At 37.3% G+C, this 27,754-nt stretch overlaps 1 protein-coding gene across 1 annotated transcript in view; it reads right to left on the bottom strand.

Moving 5' to 3' along the window:
- The window catches only part of DPP10 (dipeptidyl peptidase like 10), a 296,279-nt gene that overhangs the window by 216,165 nt on the left and 52,360 nt on the right, over window positions 1-27,754 (bottom strand). Inside the window, exons 2-3 of the mRNA XM_054830625.1 lie at window positions 22,674-22,788; window positions 14,652-14,747 (exon numbers count right to left, since the gene is read on the bottom strand). Of these exons, the coding sequence (XP_054686600.1) occupies window positions 14,652-14,747; window positions 22,674-22,788 (211 nt within the window). The remainder of the gene's footprint in view (window positions 1-14,651; window positions 14,748-22,673; window positions 22,789-27,754) is intronic.

The raw sequence follows: 27,754 nt of genomic DNA, 5'->3' as shown, positions 1-27,754 counted from the left end.
CATCGTTGCCTGCCATCTCAGACCAGAGTTTCCCCATGCTCAGCACTGTGCACTTGGTAGCTCTGTCAAAGTCAGTGGCTGTTCATAGTTTCTCAGTATCAGGTTCCCTATTTGCTAGAAGACCAAATGCTTGTCCTTAGCCCTGAGCTCTTCACACTTGTCTAAACATCGACTAACACACAGTTAGGCAACTCCCAAACAAGGAACTCCCTAAATTCTTTTACACCTAAGAAAGAACAAATGCTATTTTGCAAAGTCTTATGTTTAAATTAGTATATATAAAAGCATCATAATGAGTTGTGGGTGCTCAGCACTCACCACCCCCCCAAAAAAACCCACGTTTTACATTGTTATGCAAATGTATACTTTTTTCCTATTCCAGAAATAAAACATTATAAACTGTTATTCAGCAGAGGCATTACATTTACTAGAAATACCAAAAACTCCCAAGCCTTTTTGAAATTCTAATTCAAAATTAATATCCATATATTCTGACTTCATTTAAACTGAAATAGCCTTTTTCGAATCTCTGTAATAATTTAAACATATATTTCATTATGATAATGTACTGAAGTTCAGTATGAGGTACTAAAAGAACAGGTATTCACTGAATATCTACAGATACATCAAGTTATTGAATAAAATTTTTGAGAATTTTTACTTTGAAGCTTTCTATGTTTATTAAACAAAAACAGGAAGCAGAGAATAAAACGGATACTAAGTCAATCTCCACAAATATCCTTACTAAGAAACAAAATCACTTTCATCCAACACATTACCGGTGTTGGGAATTAGGAACTATCATGGTTTTCAACAAAGGGACTGTCTTCAACATGGTGTTCAGACACTCCCACAAACCAGACAGGAGTCAGGCTATTCTTAATAGTTTTTTCTTCGTCTCATCTCTGGCAAGTCTTACTCTCAGATAAAAACAAACTATATTTCAAATGTAATCTTATTTCCTCAGAGTTTAGCCTTACCTAATAAAAAAACCCAGCCCCAAGCAGTCACACAAATGAATGCAATTTATTGAACACTCGGACTTGTTCATTTTTGTAACAAGGAACAGAATAAAAGATACTGTTAATTCAGAGTATATTTTAATCTAGTTGTGAGGCAATCAATGGCTGCGTGTTATAGTACTCAGGATAGACACATCCTATACTAAAAAAAATTGTTTGGTTAAAATTAGTAAAAGATTGCTCTGAAGATGGTAATAAGACAGAAAGCATTTAGTCCTAAAAGACATATTGTCTGCCACTACTTCCACATACTATATACCAAGGGGATGGGGGGGGGGGCAGGGATGACAGTACCTGAAGTAAAAAAAAATTGTTCATCTTCACTTTCAGCTCTTTTTCAATACTCTTTGCCCTCTGACATTATCTAAGTACTTAAAAATATACTTTATAACTTCTACTGGAATAATACAGCAGAACTACCGTGTTATTTCCATTATAGTAACATGCATGGGCTAATCAAGGTCTTCAAAAATAGAGTTTTGAGGCCAAATTGTTTCCAACTAACAATTTACCACAATAGAAGCTCAAGAAATAGCTGGAAAAGAGAACAGAGTATTAAAACAGAGAAGAACATTTATGTAACACTTTACAGGATCATTTTAAATCACTAAAAAAAGGACTAACTTGCTAGAACGGTGAGTCCTTGCCTCTAGGAGGACAAGGTACAAAGCTGGGTATAAAGACAGAAAAAAAGATAAAAATTCGTAACTAACCTAAATTTCATTACATGTGCAGTTACCCAGAAACCAAAGAACTAGCATCCACCTTTGAAACACCTCGTTACAGGAGCCCATTTCCATATCTCTATACTTCTGGAATCCATCAGAAATCAATGGAAATGCTGCAGGTTATAATATTAACTCAGCAATTGACTTCCATGAATGGAACACAACATCATAGTTTGGGTAATTTATAATGTGGTTTGGAGCTGTAATTGATAATATGGCTTATAGCCTCCTTCTCTAAATTATCTATAGAGATGACCAGAAAACAAAATATTGGAGAGTGCAAGCATTTTTATTCCAAATTAGAATAAATTGAAAATCTTATACTTTTTTTTTTAAGAAAAGGTTCAATACATTCTCTTTGAAATTACAAGGAAATACTTGTTTTTAAGTGTTGAACTGTTCACTCTGATAGTACCAAAATGCAGCATTTTTGCATAAAAAAGTTTGAACAACTAATACAAAATACTTCAAAATAACAGAGAAATGTCAAAAATCAAATTATTATAAAGAGATGATTTCAACATTAGAAAAAAAAAATTAAAAATAAAAATCACTTTATCCAAAATGTGAGAAGACTAAAGTGAACTATTTAAATCTTTTTCACAAAGCTTCTACAGAAACACTCTTTCATACAAAACTTGCAAGTGAAGACTAAAAAAAAAAAAATTGTCAGAAAAGTTTTCTGAAAAAAATATCTTCAACCAACCATAACTGTCACTCTGAGTCTAACTCATGCCAGTAGTACCTGAAAAGTTATCATCATCTGACAGCTGCTTAGTGACCTTTACAGATGAGCTGTCTCAATCAAGATCCCAGTAACAAATACCTAAATATCTGAATCATCATTACAGAATTAACAGACTCATTTTGGCAGACAAAACTTAGGACATAACTCCAAGCCTAAGAAGAAAAGAAGCTACCTTCTTGTCCTAGAGATGGCTGCTCTATTACTTTTTAAGCTATTACAACTAATGCTCATGTAGTGCCTGTCCTGCAATAAAATACATTAACTTACCTGCTTGGTGTTTATTTTGGTATTACTCACAATGAGGACTCTAAACTCCTGGGTTTTCATGGCCACATGTTTAAAGTTTCAAGTACTTTCAATTTTTAGTTTCAAATGGCAATTCACAGACCTGCAGCAAACTTTAGGCTTCCAAGGAGCTTTAGCTGAACTTAGAAATCAATACTCCACATGCAGAAGGAATTTTTTCAGCCATATGCCTAAAGTAGGCTGCAAGTACAGAAAGCACACTCTACATTACCCGTTGAAGCACTTGTCAAATGTCTTCATTCATCAAGTAAGTTCTCAGCTATGGATAAAAAACCCTCTCAAAACTAAAGATGTGTTTTTTCCCTGAGGACAAAAATATCGTGGAAAACCTCAGTAAAAACTGGGTTCAAGCTGAATCATGCTCACCGTGGAGGCCAATATCTAAATTCTGTCAAAAATTTGATTGTTTCTCTAAGTCCTATGTTTTAGTAATTTTATTTTAACAAAGTGCCCAGCATTTAATTATCTCACTAGAAAGGCTATGGGTTTGTATAGCCCTATCAATGGATCGAAATAAATCTATATTTATGGATTTGGCAAAGTGATACATGGTTGCTATGAAGATTACTAGTTGGCAAACACCTCACACAATTTGCCTAGAAACTTTGTGAGATTGGATAAACAAGCAAGTATCAGCTGCCTCTGGTTTATCTCAACTCTACAGTCTCATACAGGCAGTATGGGAGCCACATTTGATTTCTGCAACAGTAAATTAAAAATGTAACTAAATCTGATTGTCAAATATGTAATAATTTCAAGTTTATAGCACTTTTGTTCTTACAGTACTTCACACATCCCCAAATAAAGACCTAGCTACAACTGTAGAGCACAACTTTTGACCAGACGAAGTGGCAGGCAGGTCGTGCCACCGGATGCTCCTCGGGCACTGTGTCAGCAGGGTTAGGGCTTCGGTCCAGTTTCAGGGCTGGCCTCATGTGTGACACATCACATGGGTGTCTTTAGCACCAGTCTCATGTCTCCTGCTCATCACTAGTGCCAGCTCTTCTCTCTCAAAGATCAGAACCACTATGATTAAGTGGAAATTCTCATCGCCCACACGTGTCCTCCCAGAAGCTGCCTGGAGCTACAGAACAGAGAGAGGTCCTTAATGGGAAACACATGTACCCCGTGGCACTGATGAAGCACTAACACAGGCCTTTGTCCTCTCCATTGGACTGTCCCTTTGTTTCTCTCTCTCCTATTCCTGCCTCTGCTTTCTCTTTATCCAGTTGCTTTCCTTTTTTCTCGTGTTTTTGTTCTGTTACTTCTTTTACACTTTTACTCTGTAGATTTCTCCCTCCAGTGCCTTTCCCCTCTGAACAGGTCCAAACTACAACAGGATACAGTTTGGATTAAAACTGTGTAACGCTTGTGCGATCTCCTCCTGCTCAACACAAACATTTCTTGGGAGAATTTAACAGAACTGATGCATTTAAAAGGACTGACGTGGTTCAGCTCGAGCCAGCAGCTGAGCACCAGGTGGCAACTCGCTCACACCTCCCAGGCAGGATGGGGAGGAGAACAGGAAAGACAGAGGGAAAACCCCCTGGGTTAGGAGAAGGATGGTTTACTGGGACAGCAAAGGAGAGGGAAACAATAGCAACAGTGCTGATAAGGGAACATACACAATGGGTGACAACAGAAAGCAATGTACCGATCCCAGGACCGACCTGATGCTCGGCCCACACTCAGACCGCCCCGGAGCCGCGCCAACCCGCCTCTCCCCGACTAGCCCCCTTTTATGGTGAGCATGACGTCACATGGTATGGAGTAGCCCCTGGCCAGCTTGGCTCACCTGTCCTAGCTCCTTGTGAAAATTAACTCCATCCTAGCCAAAACCAGGACAAGACTGTTGAAAGAATCCTAAATATATGACCTAAATATACACATAGATATATATATCCACCTTCCGAAATATACTAAAACCAAAAGTCCTTTTGCATCCCACTGAAAGAGATAACAAGCAAAATTGTTCAAGTACCAACCACATTTTCATACGTAGAATGACCTTGGCCTGGTACCCATTTCTGTGTGACTGAACTGCCTTGACACCCCAGAGGTAAAGCATCAGTCCATATATTTAAGAAAAAGAACGCGCGGCACAGAAAACAAAATAGACCAGGGAAATGGATGAATGAATGGCAAATATGAGTGTCTCTGCCATTTGAACAAGAAAAAATATCAGAGAATACACAATGGAATCAACTAAAGAGAGCAAAGAAGAAAAAGGCCTAACAGTGTAATAAACATGTATATATGCCCATATATATGTTTAAAAAAATGCTATTTTTATGGATCCATGACATAAGCATTTGAGCAATACAGAATGGTATACAAAGCACTGGTTTTACTGCCCCTTAATTCAAGAAAAAACAATCAGACAACAAAACATAATTATTAGAAATATATTTAAAAACCAAAATTTTACAACTAAACATTGTACAACTTACTAATCTGCCACAAAACACAAATGAGCACTTGTTAAAGGACTGTCTGTTTAGACAAATAAGTAAGAAAACTGCAGAAAATTAGAGGATTTGTTTTAGGCAAACGGGAAACGGCAGAATCAGCCATCAGCACTGCTGTGTGCAGCTATAACTGAAGGTATACCCACCTCCCGCACAGCACTCCTTTGAAGAGAATGGAATTGCTGATGAGCAAATTAGAAATTACTTAAATGAGCCTGTAAGGACCATAAAACTAGCTGCACGTATAAATAGCAGCTTCCAAAGAAAAAGTTAACAGGTCACAACAAACCCAACCCATGGGGAAAGGGCTACAGCTCCAGCTGGGCAATAGCTCCCTTTTGCTCAGGAATGGTGGTGATAAGTTGGGAAAACAGAACAAAGAGGCACAGGATGAAAAGAATGCACTTCACATGTATACAAACCTGCTGATGCATGAACGTGTCTAAGGTCTTAATGTCTAACAGAAAAAAAGTGTGGCATTCTGGAGAGAACTCACAAATCTGTTGTACAGCACCCACCACCAGTTATCATTCCAAACCTCTCAATCCACTGTTCAGGTTTGCTCATGTAGAAAAATAATTGCCCTAGAGGGCAGCATCCTAAGAGTAATGATGTAGCACACCCAGTTTATACTTGTTCATATTAAGGACTGCTTTCCTAGTCAAAAATGTATTACTGAAAAAAGGTCTCCCTTTTTCATGGACATTGCTATGGTAACTGGAATAGTAACCTTAATACGTGCACTACACTCAGGAGACTTTTGCTTCACAAACAGGGAGAACTAAGATTTATTAAGTGTCTGGTCCACTTACCTATGGGTTCACATACAGAATTACTGTACTTAACCCTTCAACATTAGGTTGCCATCTATAAATACTGCTTGGAAGTGTAAACCGTTCTGCTAACCTCTTTCAAAATACAATACATTATACAACAGATACTTACAAAATATTTACACAGGCAGAGTGTAAGTATATTGATCTCTTTGTAAATTCTTAATGCTTTGGGTTGTAGAATAAGTAAAAAAATCAATAGGGACATAAATTTTAAGAAGGATTGTAATGGTTAGCTGTATTTTTGGCTAGAGATGGCAAAAGGTAGTTTGATCTTCCACTAGTTGGAATACTTCATTTCATTTTTCCTAACTTCCTTTTGTCCCATCCCCATAGATTTCAATGAGCACGGAATCAGTCTACATCTTAATGAATACAACTACAAGTTGTTACAAGAAATAAAGACTCTTCAGGAAAATAAATTTCAGGTACTCTATGGAGGAAGTATAACATCTCTAGTGGAAAAAAAAAAAAAAGACCAGAAAACAAATGCCTAAGAAAAAAATTTTTGCAGTCAATAACAGCAACGCTTAAGTGAAGAGAGCTACAAGACAGTATAGAGGTCACGACTAATACAATGTATTAGTATACAAAGAATATTGGTGAAGGAAGTGAGATTTCCAAAGAGGTGTGCTAAGAAGTCATTTACAAAATACAATGGTGACACAAGTTAATGGCCCTGAATACATAGCACTATTTAATGCTTGTTAACGATCATTAACACTGGCACCAGTATTGATGCAGCAATGGGGCTTAACATAGTTGATCTGAGCAGAAATTACCCAAGATCTACTTCTAAGCAAGCAAGTCATGTGGCACCTTAGAGACATCAATAATACAAGAGCAGAAAGAAGTATAGTGCGTGCCACAGACTGTAATAGTGTGGTTGGGCAGGGAAGATCAGTTAAAATAGCCACTAAGTAACATTTTTAAAGAGTAGACTGCATACAGTCTAGAGGAAAAAGCAACTGAGGGAAAAACACTGTTGTGTTACAACCGGTGAAACAAAGAATTTTAACGAGGAGGACAAAACACCTTCCTGAGAAATAGGCTATACAACTGCTCATCCTCAGGGTGGAGAATCAGAGGACAAAAGGAACCTCTGGCCTTCTGCCTACAGGGAAGAGCTCTGCTGCCACTCTGGTGAGTGTCCCACCGCTGCAGACCCACAACATCTGAACAGGCAAGTTCCACTCACAAGGACAAGTCTCTGAATCTGAAGCACAAGAGCATCTCTGCTTCATGGAAGAAAATTAGTATTTGCTTGGTGATAATGATTACTGATGGAAAAGACCATCTTTTTTCTGATAAATCTCTACAGAAATGAGATGAAATCTCCACTTCTATGCAGAAAAAAAGTATAAGATTTTCCCTGTCCTTGCTTTTAAGGGTGCATGTTACATTCACGCACAGCTGCAACCCAAATTATTTCATGCTTTCTTATTTGCAATCCTACTTACAGTACTGCATAAAATAACTTCTTTCAGTTTCCATTTCCTGTTCACATTAACAATTTTGTAGCTTTATGCACCTCACATTGTCTATATTCTGCTTTACATGCATTATTTCAGAATAAACCTAAACTTAAAAAAAAAAAAAATCAAAATTCTTCCTAAAGCACGATTGGCCACTGTTTGAGAGGCCACAATTCCTGCATCAAGGGACACAACAAGGAACGTTGTGCCTGGCACCACGGGTGGGTACCTCCACAGCCCTATGACCAATTACCCATCTACATCTGACTTGTAGGGAAGTTTTCAGCATCGGTGTAAATACAGACCCAAACTCTTCCATCCAATTCCCTAACAAGAGAATTGAATCATGCTGCTCCCCAAGCCCATTTTACAACAACATTGTTTCAACTCTCTTAACAAGTTATTTTAATATATCAGTGGAATGGTACCGATCAAAACTTTTATTCCCTTTTTTGGCAGTTTCTGAGAGAAACTTTAGCCAGCCTGGAGACACTCTATATATCTTTTCAAATTTTCTGGGAGTTCTCCAAAACTTAGTTTTAAGACTTGGCAAAAACTAGGTGTGTAATTCACACCACTGCTAGAGTTTTATGAAAGAAGAGTTTTAGCTAAAAGCTTCCAAAGATTGGAGTGCTATCTAGGATTTTCTTACCTGTTCTTCTACATGCTGCTTTTTCCTGCACAGGGAATCAAAGTCCAACCACCCTCTGCTGCCTTTGAGAAATAAACCTTTCACACCGAATCACAGGCAACAAAATAACTCCCTGACCTGGCTTCCAGCTTCAGGTTCGGCACAGAGAGATTCAGGTAAATAATGAAACCTATATGCAGAGCATCACTGTACATAACTCTCTTCACTTCTGCCCAAGTTCCTGACAGAGCATTAATGCATCCTATCACAGCCTAAATATCTGAATGCCAAACACAGCTCGTGCTACACTGAAAATCCACTTGTGCACAATGGCTGCATTCCAGCCTGGCCACTTCAGACTCTCATCTCATTTAAGGGATGGGAAGAAAATAATATAGGACTTCACTCTTAATATCCATCATAAATTACAAGAGTAATACCAACATATCTAGACATGTAATTCTAATAGAGATATTTGTCTGTTTATTGATTCCTACTCAGCAACAACTTTCTGGAGCAGAACCTGTCTTATTTTATTGCTCAGTGATGGACTGATTTCTTGCACTTGACCCATATCATTGGCAAACATCACAACATGCTCAGCTCTGATAAATAAAGTTCATATTTACCTCATGTGAAGAGGGAAAACTTCCTTTAAAAAGTGCCAAATGTTTTAAACCACAGTTTCCTGAAGAAAGCCGGCACAGGTGATACTGCGGAATCTGTGTGCTCTGCTTCCCAAACCACTTCCATTTTTATCATCCACTATTTTTAAAGCAATTTCAGCCATCTTCATGCCAGGTTTCCCAGACTCACTTTTTATTTATTTTTTCAGGACAGACAAGAGCCAACAGAGACTCACAGAAAGCACCAGCTCAAGCAGAGGCCACTGTCTACACATTTCACTCCCCAGGTGATAAAGGCAGTGCACAGCATGAGAAAGACGCTAGGGACAACCACAAATAAATCTATGGGAAGCCACTGTCTCATTTGCTCTTTAAGGAAACCAAACATGTTATAAGAAGCAATAATACTTTTTCAGTCAGACAATATCTTTCCATGCTACTTTAACACACAATCTACAAAATATTGCAGTGAAGTGACTGTTTAATTTTTTTTTTTTTTTGAGAGGCTCTAATAAGCACAATATGTGTTTAGAAAATAAAATGTGAAGTGGGGAGAGGGATTTCCGCCATAAACCATTCCCTTTGTTTCACTGATGTTTCAAAAGGGTAGGCATCACCCATTCTTTTTTTCTCCATGCTGATAAAAATTGATGTGTGAAACTAAAGATGCCCACATCAGAACTAGCAAATATTACTCAGAAAATGAAAGTCATGCCTCTGCTGAAGCTAATATAGGAAATTACAGAAACAAAAATAAAACAAGTAAAGACAAGAGCTTGAGTTAAAACAAAACCAGACATCTATTGCCTTGATACTGTTCTCAAGGCAGAATGAAAATGTTTTTGACCTGGAATAGAGTGGTTTATTATCATCTCCAAAGAAACACATTAAAACCATAAAAGGGAAAAAAAAAAGTTTGCCTTGAAAACCTATGTGCATGAAAAAATATTTGCTTCGGAAATTAAATCCAAACAGGTTATACCTGCTGAGATTACCAGCACAACCTGGGATTTTATGCTGGACAAACTTGATAAATCTCATTCCAAAAACAGGGGTTTACAACAAAAAGAAGAGGTACAAATACATGTTTTTTCCAGAAATCTCTCATCAAAGTGGTGCATTTATACTCATCCTGATTAGTCCAACAAAAGAACTGTGTTTGCCAGGATGACACCAAAGGACAAATCTACCCCAACTACTTCAAGGTTTTCTGTTTCATCTGCAGCAGAGGATGTGAGCACCAACTGCCTCCGCTCCGCACACACGCAAAGCCCTGCTTTAGCAGGGAGATGCTGTTCCTCTGCAGGGGACTGGACAGGGTAGCGGCCACTCTTCTCCAGCAGCAGCCGCCGGTTTGCCAGTGATGGCAGCCTGCCCCGGCGTCCGCCTGCTCGAGGCACAGAGTGTGGGTTAGCAGCTCGTGTCTGACAAGGCACAGGAGTTTACAAGGGCTAAAGGCAGGGAGAAGGCTGATACGTGGAGAAAATGCAGCTTTTGCATGAGGCCGAAAACCCTTCTTGATATACAACTTGCCACCTCATCCCCTTTGGGTCCCCTCCCTTGCACAAGGGTCAAAATCTCCCTTCCCCTATTGTTTCTGATTGCCCATGACCTCCTTATTTCCTCTGTTCCCCCCAAAGACAGAGAGGGCTGCTGCTTGTGAGATGTCTGTTTTGAATAAAGTGTGGGGTCCTACAAGTACCTCTGCTATCATCTCTTGCCCTCTCAAAAATCACTCTCCTCCTCAAAGTGCCACTGAAAACCCTTCCCTCTGCGCTGGCACCTGCCACCTCCCCAGTCCTCTCCCTCACTATACCAAAATCTATGCTCTTGCATCTGCAGGACTGTGTTTGCCTGAAGAGATGCGACGCTGCCCAGCCAAACACGTTACACTACGCTCTTCCTGTGACATGGTGTTGCAAGGGTTACTGAATCCAGGAACAGACAGCTGCTCCAGGGGCAAGCAAGCAAGAGAAATATTCATTGTATCACCTCAAAATTTCAGCAAAGCACATTACAGAAGTTTTACTGTAAGCAGATGCCTACATCCCTCCCTGCTCTGTAAAGCACATACACACATACTGAGGTATTTTGCTGAGCTTTAGCACAAGACGAGATTCCAGAGCACAGCCTGCTGCAGGCTGTCATTCAGACTTCAGGTCCTTCTCTGACACTTCTCATTCAGATATATCAAAAATATCATGACTGTGCTGACTATATACCCATCTGGCAGAATACAAGCAAGGAGTCAGCACACTCTATCACATACAGGAAAGGTTGGCAAAGATTATCTAGACAGCCAAAATGCAAGCAACTCCCATATTCACAGAAGGAATAAAAGCAAAGATTCTGAATTTTATTGTCATTAATAGCCAGATTCCCTGATAATAAGAGATGCAAGTACACCATGAAAGATCTAGGGATTAGACTGCAAACGGTTTAAGCTCTCAGTATTTCTCACAGGCCAGCATATATATTTCTAACAACCAAAATGAAGAAAATATCCTGAAAAAATGCTTCAGAATGGTTGAAAGATCCAGCTGCAGACTGCTGATATTGAAGATAAGCAATTATTTATACAGTGGTTTATGAACAACTAACAGAGCAATGATACAGTTGCTGTTGTCACTGATACAGTTAGTTTAGAACTATGCCCTAATACATGATGTATCGTGACCTGCCATTAAATGTATTGTACTAGCACCCCGGAGACATGCTCCTAAAGCAAACTGTGGTCATGAAATGAGATGCTATGCCCGACCTGAAGCAGAGATTGGTCCCTGCTGCAAAACGGTTAGAATCCAAGGCAGAAGCAATACCAGATACATTAAGTCTCTTAACAAATTTTTTGGCAAGGGAAAGCATAGGGGAAGTTTAACTGAAGTGCTTTCTTAAATTTAATTACTCTGGATATTTTAAACTACATTGCAGTTTTGTACTTAAGTAAACCAAGCTGTTTTGCCATCTAATGTGAAGCCCTTATCAGTAGCAATGTGCTGTCAGATTTAAGTACTTTTATTATTCACTGGCAGCATTTTAAATTCTCACTTCCTATTAGAAAATCTGAAGATCAATAATGCTAAGGGAAGATGTGCTCTCATTTAACATCTTCGAAACTATGCCAAGCAACTGGAAGGCTTTCTGAAATCACTCTTTCAGATAACATGGCTTGAACTGATTGATGGTTGTGTATGCTCTCCACCATGTCTTTTTAAATACATTTGATCAGATTCATAATTGAAAAAGCTTAGTAAACTACTAAGTTATTATTGTCAAGAAAAATACTAGCCATCACCCATATTTTCTTTCTCTTTCCTTTGTAAATTCTTACAAAAAAACCCAAAAATCTGGTCAGGTCTAAAAAAAATTGTCTTTGAAATAAAACAAAAAAGAAGAAAAAAAGGGAGAGAGGGAAAAATCTGAAAGATACCTGCATAGGTACATCTTCAAATTAAATTAAATATGAATATATTTTGTCACTTTTAAAACTACCTCAAAATTTTTCTTTTATTTTCTTTGGCAACAGCTGATTATCTCAGATAAAGAACAGTATTTCCCCTGCAGATTTAAATATTTGCATAATTATTAACTTTGGGGCCAGCACATAAAATTGTGGATTCAGTTTCAAGCAGAAAAGGAAATGGACTGTAAAAACTTCTGTACATAAGAGCTTTTCTTATTAAAGAGTAAACTAAAAATAACTATGTGGGGATGATTTTTGTAGTGGAGGAATTTGCAAACAAGGTAGAAATAATATTGTGTTTGGAAGGTAATACTAGAGAAATTCAAACATCAGTATGGAAAGTTTCATTAAAAGGCAGTAGTCAAATACTAGACCTTACCTAAGAAGACAGTGATTCATCTAGCACTTGAAATCCTGAAATCAGACATTTTTCTACAAAATATGCTCTAGAAACTGCTTACAGCAGGAATCACTTTTTCAATCTCTGTTCCCATCCCTTCCCAGGAGGTCAGAATGATAAAACTTTCAGATGGATACAAATTATTCTATCCCAAGAGGGGCAAAAAGTAAGTAGTAAGCAGCTCCTTATTTTCCACTAAAATCTTCCTGTGCAGAGTCCAGAAGCACTTACCCTGCCAATATCCAAAGAAAGTGCCAAATGCTCCCCTCCAGCTCCACAGTAATGAATGCTGAATATTAAGTTATATATTTCATTCTCCATGCATATAATGCCACCACTGCAACGTTCCCATGCCAGGAAAGAAAATATAATCTTATCCTAAGTCTTAAAAAATAAAAATAGAAGCAGGGAGCAGAAATGCTGCTTTGCAAGACACCTCCTCATTTTGTATATTATCTAAGATATTGATTTCATTGACCGTATTGAGAATTTTCAAAGAAAATGAAAAAAAACCCAAAAAACATACACACATAGTTTTTCTATGTTTATCAGAAATACTAAACAACTAGTAAACCTCTTAATTATCCCAACTTTTTCCTCAATTCCCATACACACACATACTCTAATAACAAAAAAGTCCCTTTTTTTGTACCACTGGACTTCATTGCTTCTTTGGCAAATAAACACAGGAAAACAGCTAATTGCAAGCTCAGGAGTTCTCATACTGGCTGAGAAAAACATCACTGCAGAAAGACTGGATATTAGAACAACTGTACAGCTAATAAAACACAGGGCCCTTTATTAAATAGTATTTCTAATATTATTTTCAATAAATGGAAAAGTTTATAACTGTACAATCTCATAGCTTTTAGACTAGATTGCTTATGACCTCCGTTTTTCGCATGATACTAGTAAAATTGTCTTCCGTTGTATGAGTTTAAGATGGATTTTGAACACCACAAAATAAACCTGTATCCAAGCAAATGCTTAGCACCAAATTCTACATTTCTTTTTACCACATCTGGAACAGTCTTAAAAGAAGCTTTTATCTTACCACAGCCTGTAGAACAGAGTTAAAAAATACAATAAACTACATGTTTTATACTATCAACAATATTTAATATTGAATTATTATTTCCCATGCAAAGTTATTCTGAATTTACATACGTAGTCACCAGACTTTCAAACTCCTACCTTCCGTAGAGGACTCCTTAACAATACTCTATTTTGCACAAAGCCTATTGTTATTCCTTTGATTGTAACACCTGGAGTAATACAAAGATCAAACTATAATGACACAAAACAGACGGTCACTGTTGTGTTACTTGTACATTTCTTGCAAATAGAAAGAATGTGAACAACCCATGTGATCAAGAGAAAAGTAGTTCAATGAGTTGAAAACAAGAGTTTAAATTTGTTTTCTTTTTTACATTAAAACCGCATAATTCTTTGGGAATCTACAAACCATTTATAAATTATTGAATTAAGTAGAACATTAAATACAATTTGTAGACATCAGAAAATTACTAAGAGCTGTACAAGTATATTGAAATATTTAAGAATCCATTCCAGACATGAAGAGTCAGAACCAGTTCTCAAATCCCAAAGTTCAGATATTAATAGGACAATTTAATTTTCTGAATTGATCTTTTTGTGAATCCATAAACAAGATCCAGTTCTTAAAAAGATTCTACATCACTGCCTCCAACTGAGTCAGCAGCATAAACAGAAAATTTCAGTGAGTTTCTACTAGACAGAGCTTTAAAATTAGAAGGTCACTTCAAAAATTAATGAAACAGGCATGATTCAGAACTACAAGGAAAACTGGGACACTGGCCAATTTCAAGAGAGTTTGAAATTTTAACTGATTCTTTCTCAGTGCCTAAGAAATATCGTTCAGTATTCAAAATTATTACCTAGTTTCAAGTTACATGAGAGAAGATACACTCACCATTAATCCATTTGGCTTCCGGATTACGAACTATGAACTCTTTTCTGAAGAGATCTTCCAAGGACAATCTGGTTTCTGAAGAATTTGCGAGTTCATCTAAAATAAACATAGCAGGATCATTTTAGGTAGTTATTAAAAACAATATATTCAATGTAGTTTGCAAAAAATTGGAATTACAGAACTAGAATATATAGTTCAAATGTCCTGTTGAAATCAATAACAATACCTTGCTTTTTTTTTTTTTCTCCACTACAAGAAAACATTTCAGTTTTCTTCAGTAAAGCTTCAGAAAACAAAGCATTGGTACCTTATGGACAGGACAAGTGAAGGATGTAGTGCTTGGCAATTTATTATACTGGGACTGTATTGGCAAAGCTCCTTCTTCTCACAGCCCTACACCAGAAGCAAAGTCTGATTACAAACCAATACAAAAATTTCCTGACAGTCAGAGGATATAGGCCATACTGATCACCTTATACAGAAAGAAACTAAGTAAAATACTCCTGTAAGTAAATTTGGAACCAATTTCACCTATTCTACAAATTAAAAAGTAAAAAAAATTAATAATGCTATATGCACATTTTATAGTCTGTGCTTGCTCTCTAATGATAAGCACAACATAACATTTGGCTAACAGCCTTGTATTTTTCCCAAACATGATAGAACTCGGGAATATTGTGCTTCTGAACATCAGCCAACATTGATTTTCGAAACAAAAAAATAAGTTGCCAGCTCCTAAAGTCATCTCCATGCTTTGGAAAAGAAAAAGGAAGCTCTGCTAAATTCTACTTCTCTTGTGCTGTAGGTTAAATAAATAATAAGTAGTGGAGATTGAACAGTGAACTGTCACACTAACGCGTGAAATCAGAAGTGCTATTAAAGCAAAAGTTTTGCTGTCAAAACATGAAGTTTCCAATGAATATTCACTGATGGCAGCTATGCACTTCACCTAACTGCTTCAGGCTATTTAGAACAGCAGCTGCCAAGAGCTGTGTTATACACTGTCTGTGCACTAAAAAAAAATATGCACCTATGCACTTCCTACACAACCAACCAGACAGATGCCCAGTCAGGTCTTTTCATCATGTTACCATTATTGGGCAGGTTTGCCACAGATTACTGCAGTATTTCTCTGCTCAGTGAGCTTTCCCCCCAATGTATCACCTTCTCTATGAGAGGATCTTTTTGTTAGTCAGATTTTGTCCTTACACATTGCTGATATTAAACAGCGTCGCTGATGATAGACCCATAGAAAAAGAGTATCTACAGTCATGGCAGGAGCAATCTTGTTATCTTCATGTTGACCTAATATGTTCCCAGCACATTTTTAACAAAGAAATATGCTTTGTAAAGGTCATATCCTGTAATACATTTCAGATGAAAATATGACCCCTTCACAGTGAAAAAAGTCAATCATAGTTTAGTTATTGGACTTCATTCAGCCAAATTTCTCAATTAGAGGCCCAGCTGAAAGCTTACTGGAATCAACAACAATATGATTTTTTTTTGCCTTTAAATGTCAGCACTGCCTGCTGCAGCCACTTCAGTATTAATAAGGTCTATCCTCACTGTATTGAGGAGAAACTCCTTTTTAATGCACACCTTAAATTTACGATAGACACAAGGCCATCACAGCTGCTCACTCCATGGCACTGCTGCATTTTGCACGCACCTCCCTCCCAGGTCTCAGCAGGGCCCCAGTAAGCACTTACTCACCGTAATCAACTCTTCTTGCACTTGACATCTTATAAGGCTAAGCATGCAGAATTGTTCAAATCCTCTCTCATAAGACAAACGTTCTAATCCTTAAATAAGCTTTTTGCCCTCTTCCTACCTTCCAGGGATCAAAATAGCCTGTTTGGTTTTTTTTCCTAGTCTCCAAGTCCGGCATGGGACACAATATTCCACTTGCAGTCTTACTAGAGCTTTACAGCAGAGTAACATTATCTCTCCTGATTTATACCTAATCCCTCTGTTTACACATCGTGGGACCTTGTTAGCTCTTGCTCCTGCCACACACAGTTTTTATCTTTAAAGTAAGCACATGTTGTTATATATGCTCTACTCAGCTCCACAAATACATTCCCTGTCTTCAAAACACTACTTCTAATTTAACAGAATCAAATACCAGGCTCTTCATATGCCCATTTTCCCCTTTCTCCACAACCTGGCTGACCACCTACCCTCAACAGGCTGTTTTCCATCACCTGTTTTGATTCAACACACCCTCATCCTGATGCTGTTTGTGATCCCAAAAGGATTCCTCTCCTAACCTTTCTTGAGTCTGTGTCTATTTATTGTGACCCCTTATATCCTGCAGTTTGCCAACTATCAATCAAGCTCACACAAGCTGTTATGTTGCCAAAAATTGTCTTACCCAAGACAGTTTAGTTTTCACAGATTCCTTTTTTTTTATTTTATTAACTGCTTTAATAAAAATCACTAAAACAATGCATCAACGGTGTACAGAAAGGCTATCAGAGAAGAAAGGCACACTGGTTCCACTCTCTATCTCCTAATTCACAAGCCTGCCAAGTAATCTCGATATAAATTGGATTTTAAAGTAACTTTTTAAATTGCTGTTAGCATTTCTAAGCTAAAAAAAGTAGCAACTTCAAGCAACTTTACTAGATGTTTGAAAAGTAATTTTTTTTTTTCCTAATGCTAAGTCATTACCAAAATGGAGCCTTGTTTGTAATCCTTGACACTAGCTTTCCACTCTCAGTATCTCATATCATATAACTTTTAAGAAAAATGTTGATTTGACATCAAAAGACTCTAAAACAGTAATTTAAGTTTCCAAAATGCTTAGTTTATATATAGCAAGATGAATTACACATCATGTGAACTCTCAGAACACTATACTGGGTTAATCTTTCTTAAGTACAAGCACAAATTAGTATGTACTTCACAAAGTACTTGTTCTATTTTAAAGACTGCCTTTTTACACTTTATGTTTATTACCACATTACCAAATAGCCTACTATCTCTTTTTCATTTCCATTTTAAATTTTATTGAATTATTCATTGAAGGAATCATTTTTCCATTGTCCTCACACTATTTCATGTGGATTTCTGTATTTTGGTCTGAAATTATATATATTATGTAGAGAAAATGAACACAGATTACAGAAGATAGAAACAAAATCAAATGTTAAAAACTAAATGGCTACTTTTAACTATACACCAAACTAACAACAGTTCAACAACTGGTGTGTATTTATTCAAAATGACAAACTTGTTTGTGCTTACTAAACTAGAAGACTGCAAAAGTAGATATTAATAGCCTTGTTATTTTCATGAGTTTATAGGATTTTTTTTTGCATGTTAAAAGTAGTCTAAACACCTCATAAAATTTACTTTCTAACTTAGAAAATAAAACTAATAATAATGCAGTGTAATATATTATTAACTGAAACTCCTTACTGACTTTTCTGTGGAAAAAAAAGTTTTAACACTAGAACTTAGGATAAAGGCTTGATGTTAAATGCCATCTGAAAAGTGGAAAAACACCACTAGTAAACTGTATGCAAGCTAACAGGTACATCAATAACTGTAAATTAGTATAGTTTGTATTGTATATTGTAAATTGTATAGTTTGCATGAAAAATTTGCCAGAAAACAGTCAGACATCAAAACATGTTTGCCAGTTTACAGTAGTTACAGGGACCATTGAATAGAAACCTGAATCTTCTGGTAATGAATCTCCACTTCAGCAAAAATAATTTTTAGTTTGCTTTCTATTCATTTAAGAGTAGTATGAGAGACGGTGTGGAGACGTCGGTCCCGGCCCCGTTCTAAACAGAGTATTTATCTATAGGACATAATCCAAATGGATCCTCTTGCTATAGCTTGAGTTTACTCAAAACAGTTTCAAAAAAGCATTTTGTCAGTTTGGCTGACCTAAATGGTCCCTAAAGGAATTCTTCTGCAAAGCTGTCTTTTTTGGGTTTTTTTCTTTTTCTTTTGCATCAAGAGATAGCAAAGCAAACCGAGTTTGCTTTGTGTCTATGAGTAGTTACATGCCACTTTGCTCAACAGTAATTACCATACTTCAGCATGCATGGTTTAAATGCAAACATCAGTATCTCAGTAAAGACGACCCGCATAAAGCATTTGAATCTGCCACACCTTCAGAAACTGGAATTTAACATGAAGGTAGAATTACTGTCATTCCCAAAATGAAAAACAGCTGTAAGCACAGTGGCAAAACACCTGTACAAGGATGGCAACATCTGTACAACTCTTAGGCTATTCTTAGGTGATTTTTCATATAAAAGCTTTCAGTTGCTAGTACTTCCAATTGAGCATTTCTCAGTTTTGAAATACAGATCAACAGTGGTCAATCAGATAGGTCTTCAGACAATTCCCACCATGTGGAACATACTGTCATGGTGCAAAGCAAAAACCCTGCTGATTTAAAGGCAGGAGTGAGGCCCTGACCCCAGAAAATCTACCTGTGAATATTTCAGTGTGTGCAGGTAGGTGATGAAACTTCAAAAACATGAAACAGAATAAAACCAGAACCAGAAAGATACCTGTGTTATGCTTATACATACAAACCAAATGATGGCATCTCATGAACAGCTATTTCTGGCTCTACTCTGGCCATTAATTCACAGTATAAAGGAAGTTATATTTATAAGATTATTCCCAAAGTATTTTCTTCTTTCATTCTTTTATTCTCTCCTAAATACCTCTCCACTAATCATCTCCAAATATTACACACAGAAATCACTGGATTCATAATTAAATTGCCCCAGAGGATAGAGAGGCCCCTGTTCTGAAACTCCCAAGTTTTCCACATTCCAGTCCCTTACTTTAACAAGAGCAACCTCATCCTTTGGTATCTCCATGCACTTCCTTTATCATTGCACTTATCTAACTGTGAAGAAAAGAAGCAGGGATACTTGCCTGCAAGTCTTCTACTCCCAGCTACAAAGCAGTGTAGCAATTCGTACTCAGTGGGCACGATGGGGTTTTTTTTTTAACATACTCCTTAGTCCACAGAGGTTCACAAAGAGCTGTTGAGCCCCAACAAGAGGTTACTGGACTGAGAGGTCATTCAGACTCTACCACTAATCTCTTACATTACTGAATGGTCCAGTCTTCCATTTTTCTCTCTCTTTGTTGAGAACACTAATACATTTATAACATTTCTGAGTATTAGCACAGATGAAAAACAATATAAAGGGGAGCAAAATATTACTAATACTGTTGATACAATTTACTAAAACCACAACTATAATTGCAACACAGGTATTTCATGTTTTAACAGAAGCTAAGATACTAGTAGGTCAAAATAAATCTCTTAGTTCAACACAGTTTCTGCTTAGTGTTGTATATTCAAGTTATATTTCATGTAATAAAAAACACTAAAAAAAAATCAAGAATTTCCATTCAGTTTTAATACTGCTTGTATGTTTAGCAGACACTAAAGGCTCTTTGAAGCCTTTTGGATATAATTTATGTAGATCTTGTTTTAAATGCTTGTTATGTTGTATGGAAGCATTGATCCCTCTATTAAAAAAGGCATGAAAGCCGTTGCTCAAATTTTGAGTGAAGTCAAATGACAACTGTTAAAGTGTACACTGTCTTAAGAGTTTCTTATATTGTGGACAAAGCAAAGTATAAATAATTGTAGGCAAAAGAGATAATTTCTGTTGGATTTGGCATATCAGTAAATACACTTTTGCCTCCACAAAATTTTCAATAAACCAATCAGGCTTCTGAGCAACCATCATCCAAAATTATTATCATCTCAACAAAAAGAAGCAGTATAATGCACAGTGTTTAGGGGGAATTTACATGAAATCTAAAAAGCATCCATCGGTACAGGAAGAACTAAATAGGGAAAGAAGTCTCTGATGCTCAAAATAGTATTAGAAATGAAAAGCAATGCACTCTGAATTATCCCCAGGTAATATAGGATAAAATTGTTATGATTGCATTGAACATCTTAATTCAGATCTATTGTATCTCATGAGAAGAATTTGCAAAACTAATTAATAATAACAGAAGGTAGCACCTTACAACTGAGCACCTCACAATAGCCAGACCTGTGAGAGAGTCTCCAAGTTTTTCCTCCTCTCAAATGCTAGATATCCCAAAGTGATCTTACATATATTCAAGACCGGATAACTTCAGCTATAGTGCTTAGTACTTGCCAGCAAACTGCTGATTTGTATCAGAATATTTTCTTCCAAAAACATATTACTTAATCGTGAAAGTGAAGGGGGAACAGCACTGATTAGGAATAAAATAGGGAAAGTAGCTGTTCTACAATGTACCTCCAAAGCTTTCTTTGGTAAGCATTTCCAACCTGCAAGAAACCCCAGTTTTACAGACCTAGATCATTTTGGGAAAAAGGTTTTTATTTTTATCAAGCTCTACAGTCTCTGCGGGATATCTTAGAGCATCTGAGCTGACAGAACTAGTTTTCACTCGCATGACTTGAACTGAAACGTACGTCCCAGCTTACATCAAGTTTTCAAGCAAGCTCTCTGGATTTTGAAACAGCCTCAGAGATGTTGTAATTCACTGAAATTTTTTAATATATTTTAAAAAAATTAACATTTCCCTAGGTTGTTTATTCTTTTTTCCATGAGTGCCTTCAAAGACTTCAATGTACCATTCTACATCATTAATAATTCTATATAGATATGTGAGCCAGAACTGATGTTTATTATTGTGAATTCCAGCATAACACTTCTGAGATTTTACAAGCCTTAAAAAAAAAGTTACCTCTCCTTGAAAAGAAAAACAGTCTTCTGTGTTAAAGTGTACCAAGATATGCCACCATTTGCCCTCAACGTCAGGTTTTTATTATTCCCTGGAGAAACTCCTATACACTGAGACTACAGCAGCACAACTTTGCTTTTATTTTTTCCTCACAATGTTCTAAGTAGAAGTAAGCAAACAGTCATTTCTTTATGATTCCTTGGGCAGCACCATGCATATGTAGTAGATATTTATACAAAACAGAGGAAGCAGAACAGTCCGTAGTATTCCTGCATAGTCTCCCCCTCAGCTGTCTCATTCCCTCTGGCAAGCAAAGCCTTTTGATCCTTTTCCATCCAGTCTCACCACCTTCCTTTCAAGCAGCAGCAGTCTACTACTGTATTTGCTCGTGCACAGACCCACCCAGCTTCCCTTGATGATTTCATCCAGTGGCAAAATTGTCTGGAACCATTATTTAACTAAAAAGCACTTCAGTAACCTTTTGGTTTACACAAACTGGTCACTTACGTGGCAGAGCATTTGTAGACCAATATTTACTATCTGGGCAGGCTATCCAAGTCAGGTACTTTACATTATAACTTTAAATCTGACAAAAAGAATTCAAAGGTATTTTTCCTTTAAAACTTGTGCAGTGTTTCCTTCTCTTAGGTTCCTAGATATAGCTAAATGGTTGCTGCCCCAGCAGTAAAACAGAAAATCTTTAGAAAAATGACTCAGATCAAAATAAGAAAAAAAAAATCAAGCATAATTATTTTATATGTTCAGCTGGTTTTTTTGTCTATTACTTGCCCTCCTCTCCTTTTATTTTTTTGTAACTGAACCATTCAGTAATTTTCCCTCTCTTTGTTTTTGCGAAAAAGAGAAGGGAAGAAGTTTGTGCATATTCATATGAAGATGCATGCTTCTGGTTCAGTGAGAAGTTTCATTCTCAGTATTAGTCTTCCATGACATACAGCCTTCTCTTAGCTCATCTATGAATCTGAAATTGCACCAAGACACAAGTGACAAAATCTTAAAGTCAGCTCACACCTGCTGAGGCTAATGAGAATTGCTTGTAGCCGTCTCAAGGCTGACACAGTCCTAAGGACCTACTGCCAAAGCCAAATGCTTCCACTCCACAAAGCCTCCGGTAACTCTTGAGTCCCTACAGGCACCAAATTTATAGTAGCCAGAAGTTAAAAATGCTTTAGGGCAAGAGATACTTTAACATTTATATGTCATTTTAATGACTGCATTATGAATCATACACCTTCAGTAAGATAAAATAAAGAAGTAGGTTACCTGGGGTTAAAAGAATGACAGACATAGTGATGAGTGAACAAACAACTAGAATCACCAGGAGCGCAATAGCAATTCCCTTCCAGTTCCTCTGCGGAGGGCTGTTACTTCCAAGTTCCTACAGGAATGGAAAAAAATAAAATAAAAGGAAAAGACCATGTTTCATCATCATATATTTCTAGAAGTATTAGAGATAGGAAAATTGCTCTGTGCAAACTCATAATCACAGCACAGGAGGTGATCATGATCCCTCCCCTCTCAATAGTACACACAGTCATCCAAAGGTGTGTAATTCTTATGCTTTTTTAGTAGATATCTCTCTTTTTTAAATATATATATGTAATTTTATACCCCTAAGAGACAATCAAATGAGCTTATACAAGCTGTCCAAAATACAACTGGTGTTAAAATGTGCTGAACATAAACTTCAGGACAATATCAACTAGCAGTTTATAAGATAATTACAGAAATGAAATGTAGCAATTTACTGTAATTCCACCTAACGTGGTATGGACCATAAAGGTTTAAATACACATCCTTTTTAATGTACACTATTAAACTTATTTGTAATAGAAAACATTTACAAAATTGCCTGAGGCACCACGTATTCCATCTGAAGCTACACAACTCTTCTTCTCTCTACAGTAGTTCAACTGTAAACTGCTCCCCTTTTACTCATAAAAAGCCAACAGTAGCTTATAACAAATGTTAAATGAATGCTTCTGTAACTACTAGTACACTTAAACCTACATTCTCTGTGGTTACATGTTTAACTCCTATTAACTCCAGCCAGACGCCATTTAAGTTTGGTAGTAGCAGTGCACTGCCTGTGTTCATGGTACAGTTTGAGATCAAACAACACGTAGACATCTAACAATAAAATGACAAAAACAGTATGGTAATTGTTTCATACTATACTAACTTCTTCTCATAGAAAACAGTAATTTTTTTAATCTGTAGCTGGCAAGCATAAATGTTTCTCTGCCACAATTACCCATGTCTTTACTATCTCAAATTGCTGCGGTAAGACTCTGTGAAAAGAAACCTGAGAGAGACTTCTCAGAAGATCCCACTTCTGCCTGCTTACAAAGTTGAGTTACGTTACACAAGCACTTCGCAGTCTGCACAAGCTTCCACTAAGCTCTAACTACATACCAGGTGGGGTAAAAAACACGGGCTTTTGCCCACACTCACCCTTGAAGATAAGGCCACATAAAAGCCTCCCCTCCCCAGGACCTGCTGCCATAATGTGCATCAGCAGAGCCCTGCAAGGCTGCCCTACAGAAGGCATAGGGAGGGACTGCCACAAAAGGTGAGACATTACTTGGAGTCTCTCCTATTCAATCTGCAGTCCTGGGTTTGTTAATCTTGCAAGTACACAGCAAGGACATTCTTTTATATTTCCCTCTTCTGCTGGACAAAAGGGCAGAGGGATGAGGCAGACTGCCACCTCAGCCATCTTGTTCTATCGGTAGGACTAAGACACAGGAAGGCACCTCCTGCTATGTTTTATAAGCTTCCAAAGGCATATTAATACTTTTTACATATTATTTCCTTTTTGTTTTCTGACTTATGAGTGAAAAATAAAGATGTTTTAACAGAAAATGACAACATTCTTGTGCCTTCTTGGCTGTGTACACCACCCAGAGCAGCATCTCTAACAGCGTCTTTAATTTTATTTTTTTCACCTGTTCATTTCTACCTCTAGAAGACAGTTTCTCTCCCTGGTCCTCTTTTCCAGGAAACATAAGGGGAATTCCCCTACACAGTCTCTCAGCAATCCCACAGGGGAAGCCTTGCAGGAGCCCTCAGCGAGGAGCCCCCCACCACACTGACATGGCTGCTGCCTGCTAAGCTCCATCCTCCTGCTTGGCCTGGGCCCAGCTGAGCTTCCTCATTTTAGAGACTGCTCGCCCCACCACAGGAAAAAAAGTAACCACTCTGTCTACTCAATTTAAACCCTAGGCCACAGCTGGTCTTCACGGGGTCAGCTCCTTCACCTGACAGGTGTTAGCTTTCCTTCTCCACAGCTGAAGCCAGCTCAGGCCTGGTGGTAAACAGCCACCAGCCAGCCTGGGCTGCTCTTGGCCCTTCCCTCCTGGTAGCTGTAGGAGTAATTGTACTTTATTATTGCACAAATCTCCTCTTTGGTGTTGATGGAATGGCAGATAATGGATGATGTTCAATTATTGTGCACAGAAGGAAATTATCAAAGACAGTTGCAGCACAGCATTAGCGGGCAGTCCCTCTTGGGCTGAATTCTGTGCAGCTTTCCTGGGGATTGCCATACGGGAGAAGTCTGATTACCAAAACCAACAACACATCTTTGATACCCACAGGTTTTTTACTAAAGTTCAGGACTCCTGTCTTCCACAGGCAGAAGGAAAAAAATTATGTAAGCAGGAACTCCTGGTGTCTGTCTCCTTTTCCCATCCCATTGCCACTGTTCACCAACCCCTTGCAAACCTGCCTGCTTCCCTCATTTTCTTCAGCTCCTTCTGATTCACTCCCACTTTGTAAATACTAATTACCACAGCAAATTCCTGACTAGCCTTAAAGACAGTTGGGCTTCTAGGCCTGCATGATGGTTTCACAAGCCCCTTTGGTGTTCCCTAGGATAGGAAGACTCCATGGTTTGATCCCTTCTGGACAGTCCTGGCCACCCTGACCTTGCAAGGATCCCCAGCTTTTTCACAGAAATACAAAATTTTTACAGGTTGCATGTGAACTCAGATCCAACCTATTATCTTCTCTTAAGTAAGAATTATTTTAATATTTATAGCACAGTCTACAAAATATGAACTTATTCTAAACATAATGGTATAAGCCTGATTCATATGACACTTAACAGAGTCCAATTGTAACAGAAGAACTAGCAGCTCATACCAGCAAGGGGCGGTGAGAAAACAGTAGTTACCCTGACAGAATTGTGAAAACCTATTCCAAAGGATTGACTTAAAACGACAGAAGCTGGACAACTTCATGAATGTTTTCTGTACCAAAGCCTCTCAAAAAATGTACCAAGTCCTCATTATTCAGAAGGTTCTTCACTGCAGACATGAATACTGTTCAGTTTCTAAAAATAAAGCTCCATTTTAAATACTTCTGCAAATTTTTGCAAGGAGAATATCGAATGGATGAATCTAGTATTGCACATATGAAGCTTATTGGTACTCGAAGTGAGAAAGAAGGGGGCTTCCAGCTAGCTGAAGATCTTGGAGACTGGCATAAAAAGAAGGACTTATCTTTGACTAAGAAGAAAGCACATGGCTTTAATAATTTGATAAAATTTATGAGATGTTCCAAATTATTAGATTAGAAGTTATTAAAAGGTCATGATGATGTTTTGATAGTGAGTGACAACACTCTAGTAATGTACACTACCAAAAAAGATTTGATGAAATATTAGAAAAATTACTATAATAAGGCAAATTCCTAGTACAACTAGTATCAGGGACATCTCCAATCAACTCTCTTGATGTCAACCAATGCAACTCTTGGACTATAACCTACAGATTTTTAAAATAGAGTAAGCTGCTGTTCTTCAACAATAAAATATTTTTAGCCTTGCACTGCTTTTCAAAATGGTCATAAGCAAAAGGCAGTTAAATAGATTTTTAGACCGTGTATCATTGGCAAGACAGAAGCTGTCATTTTTGAGTATGACAAGATAGAGGCATTCAAGAGGAAACATCACAGAGAGCCATACAATGAGAAGCTTTTGACATCATGTAGTTTCCCCATAACTAACTGCTAACTGGCACATAACAACAATGAACACGCAGATGGAGATTTAAGGATCTAATCTTCCAAATAGGCTCCTCTATTAAAGCAGTTTGAAAAAATATCCACTTTTGAAGATGGTGTTTTATATATAATACTATCTATAATATTATTATAGATTTTACAATCCAACTCTAATGAATCAGAAAATGGCTGCTCAAAGCATAATACAATTGCAAGTATTCTCATTATTTAAAGTACCTTTTTCACAAACCATTTAATTTCACTGTTGCCAAAAACAATCCTTAAGTAATATATATTTCTCAATGTAATTTGTGATTGAATAATTTCTTACTAAAACACAGGTACAAAGAGAAAAATCCATTATACAGCACACACACAAAAACATACACCAGCGTTACAGAACCTCATGCTTTTGGCCTATTCCTGCCAAATGCTAAAGACCACATTTTACTATGAGCTTTTAATCACTACCATCAGTGAACTCAATGTATGCCACCGAAGGGAGGTTCCAGCCTAAGAACCTAAACTTTCTGCTCTGTGATTGTCTGCATTTAATCACTGTTGAAAAGACCCCTAAAAGAAAAGGCGTAACTTGCTGTCAGACTGGTTTTAGGAAAACAGGTATTATATGGCATTACAGAGGTTGCAAATAGTGTAATTAAGTGATCACAGCAAAATTTTGCAATAGTAACCAAAAGAAAGGCTAAAACTAAAATCTGCAGAGACTGGACATGAGAGGGATGACAGATTGAGGCTGTCAAAGGAGAGTATGAATCATTTCAACCCTTCAGCATCCCTCTATGCTAAATCACACTTGCCACTGCACAACAAGATATTTCAGAGGGAAATGCTGAAAAACTATATCTGGAAAACACACAGAACAAATACAAATCAAATATGCTGAAGCATTTTTCTCTCTCCTTTTCTAGGCTGATTTCTAAATATATACTCCCTCTCCAAACACAGTTTACTGACTGATGATGAACTGATTCACAAGCACGAAAATCTTTTAAGTACTAGGAGGGCATAGCTTTGAATTTCACAATCTATGGCATGTAACCTCATCCAGCAGTTCTGAGGAGTTGTTTGCTATTTTTGAACAAAATACAGTCTGACGTAGATGTTGCATCTTGAAAATAAAAACCTACAAAACTACCTCCATAATGTCTGTGTTACACCTGAATGTAACAAGAAGTTACAACCCAAGTTCCTATTACAATAGAATGACAACATGAAACTAATTTCCAATATTTTTTTTCATATCGAAATATTTTTTATGCCTTGACACAGAAATGAAAGTGCTTATAATTTAAGAGTGCTGTTTCCTTTTAAGTAGC

This window comes from Grus americana, chromosome 6, assembly GCF_028858705.1.
Source record: "Grus americana isolate bGruAme1 chromosome 6, bGruAme1.mat, whole genome shotgun sequence".
NCBI lineage: Eukaryota > Metazoa > Chordata > Aves > Gruiformes > Gruidae > Grus > Grus americana.
The sequence above is the reverse complement of the archived record's forward strand: the minus strand, read 5'-3'. Positions and strand labels throughout refer to the sequence as shown.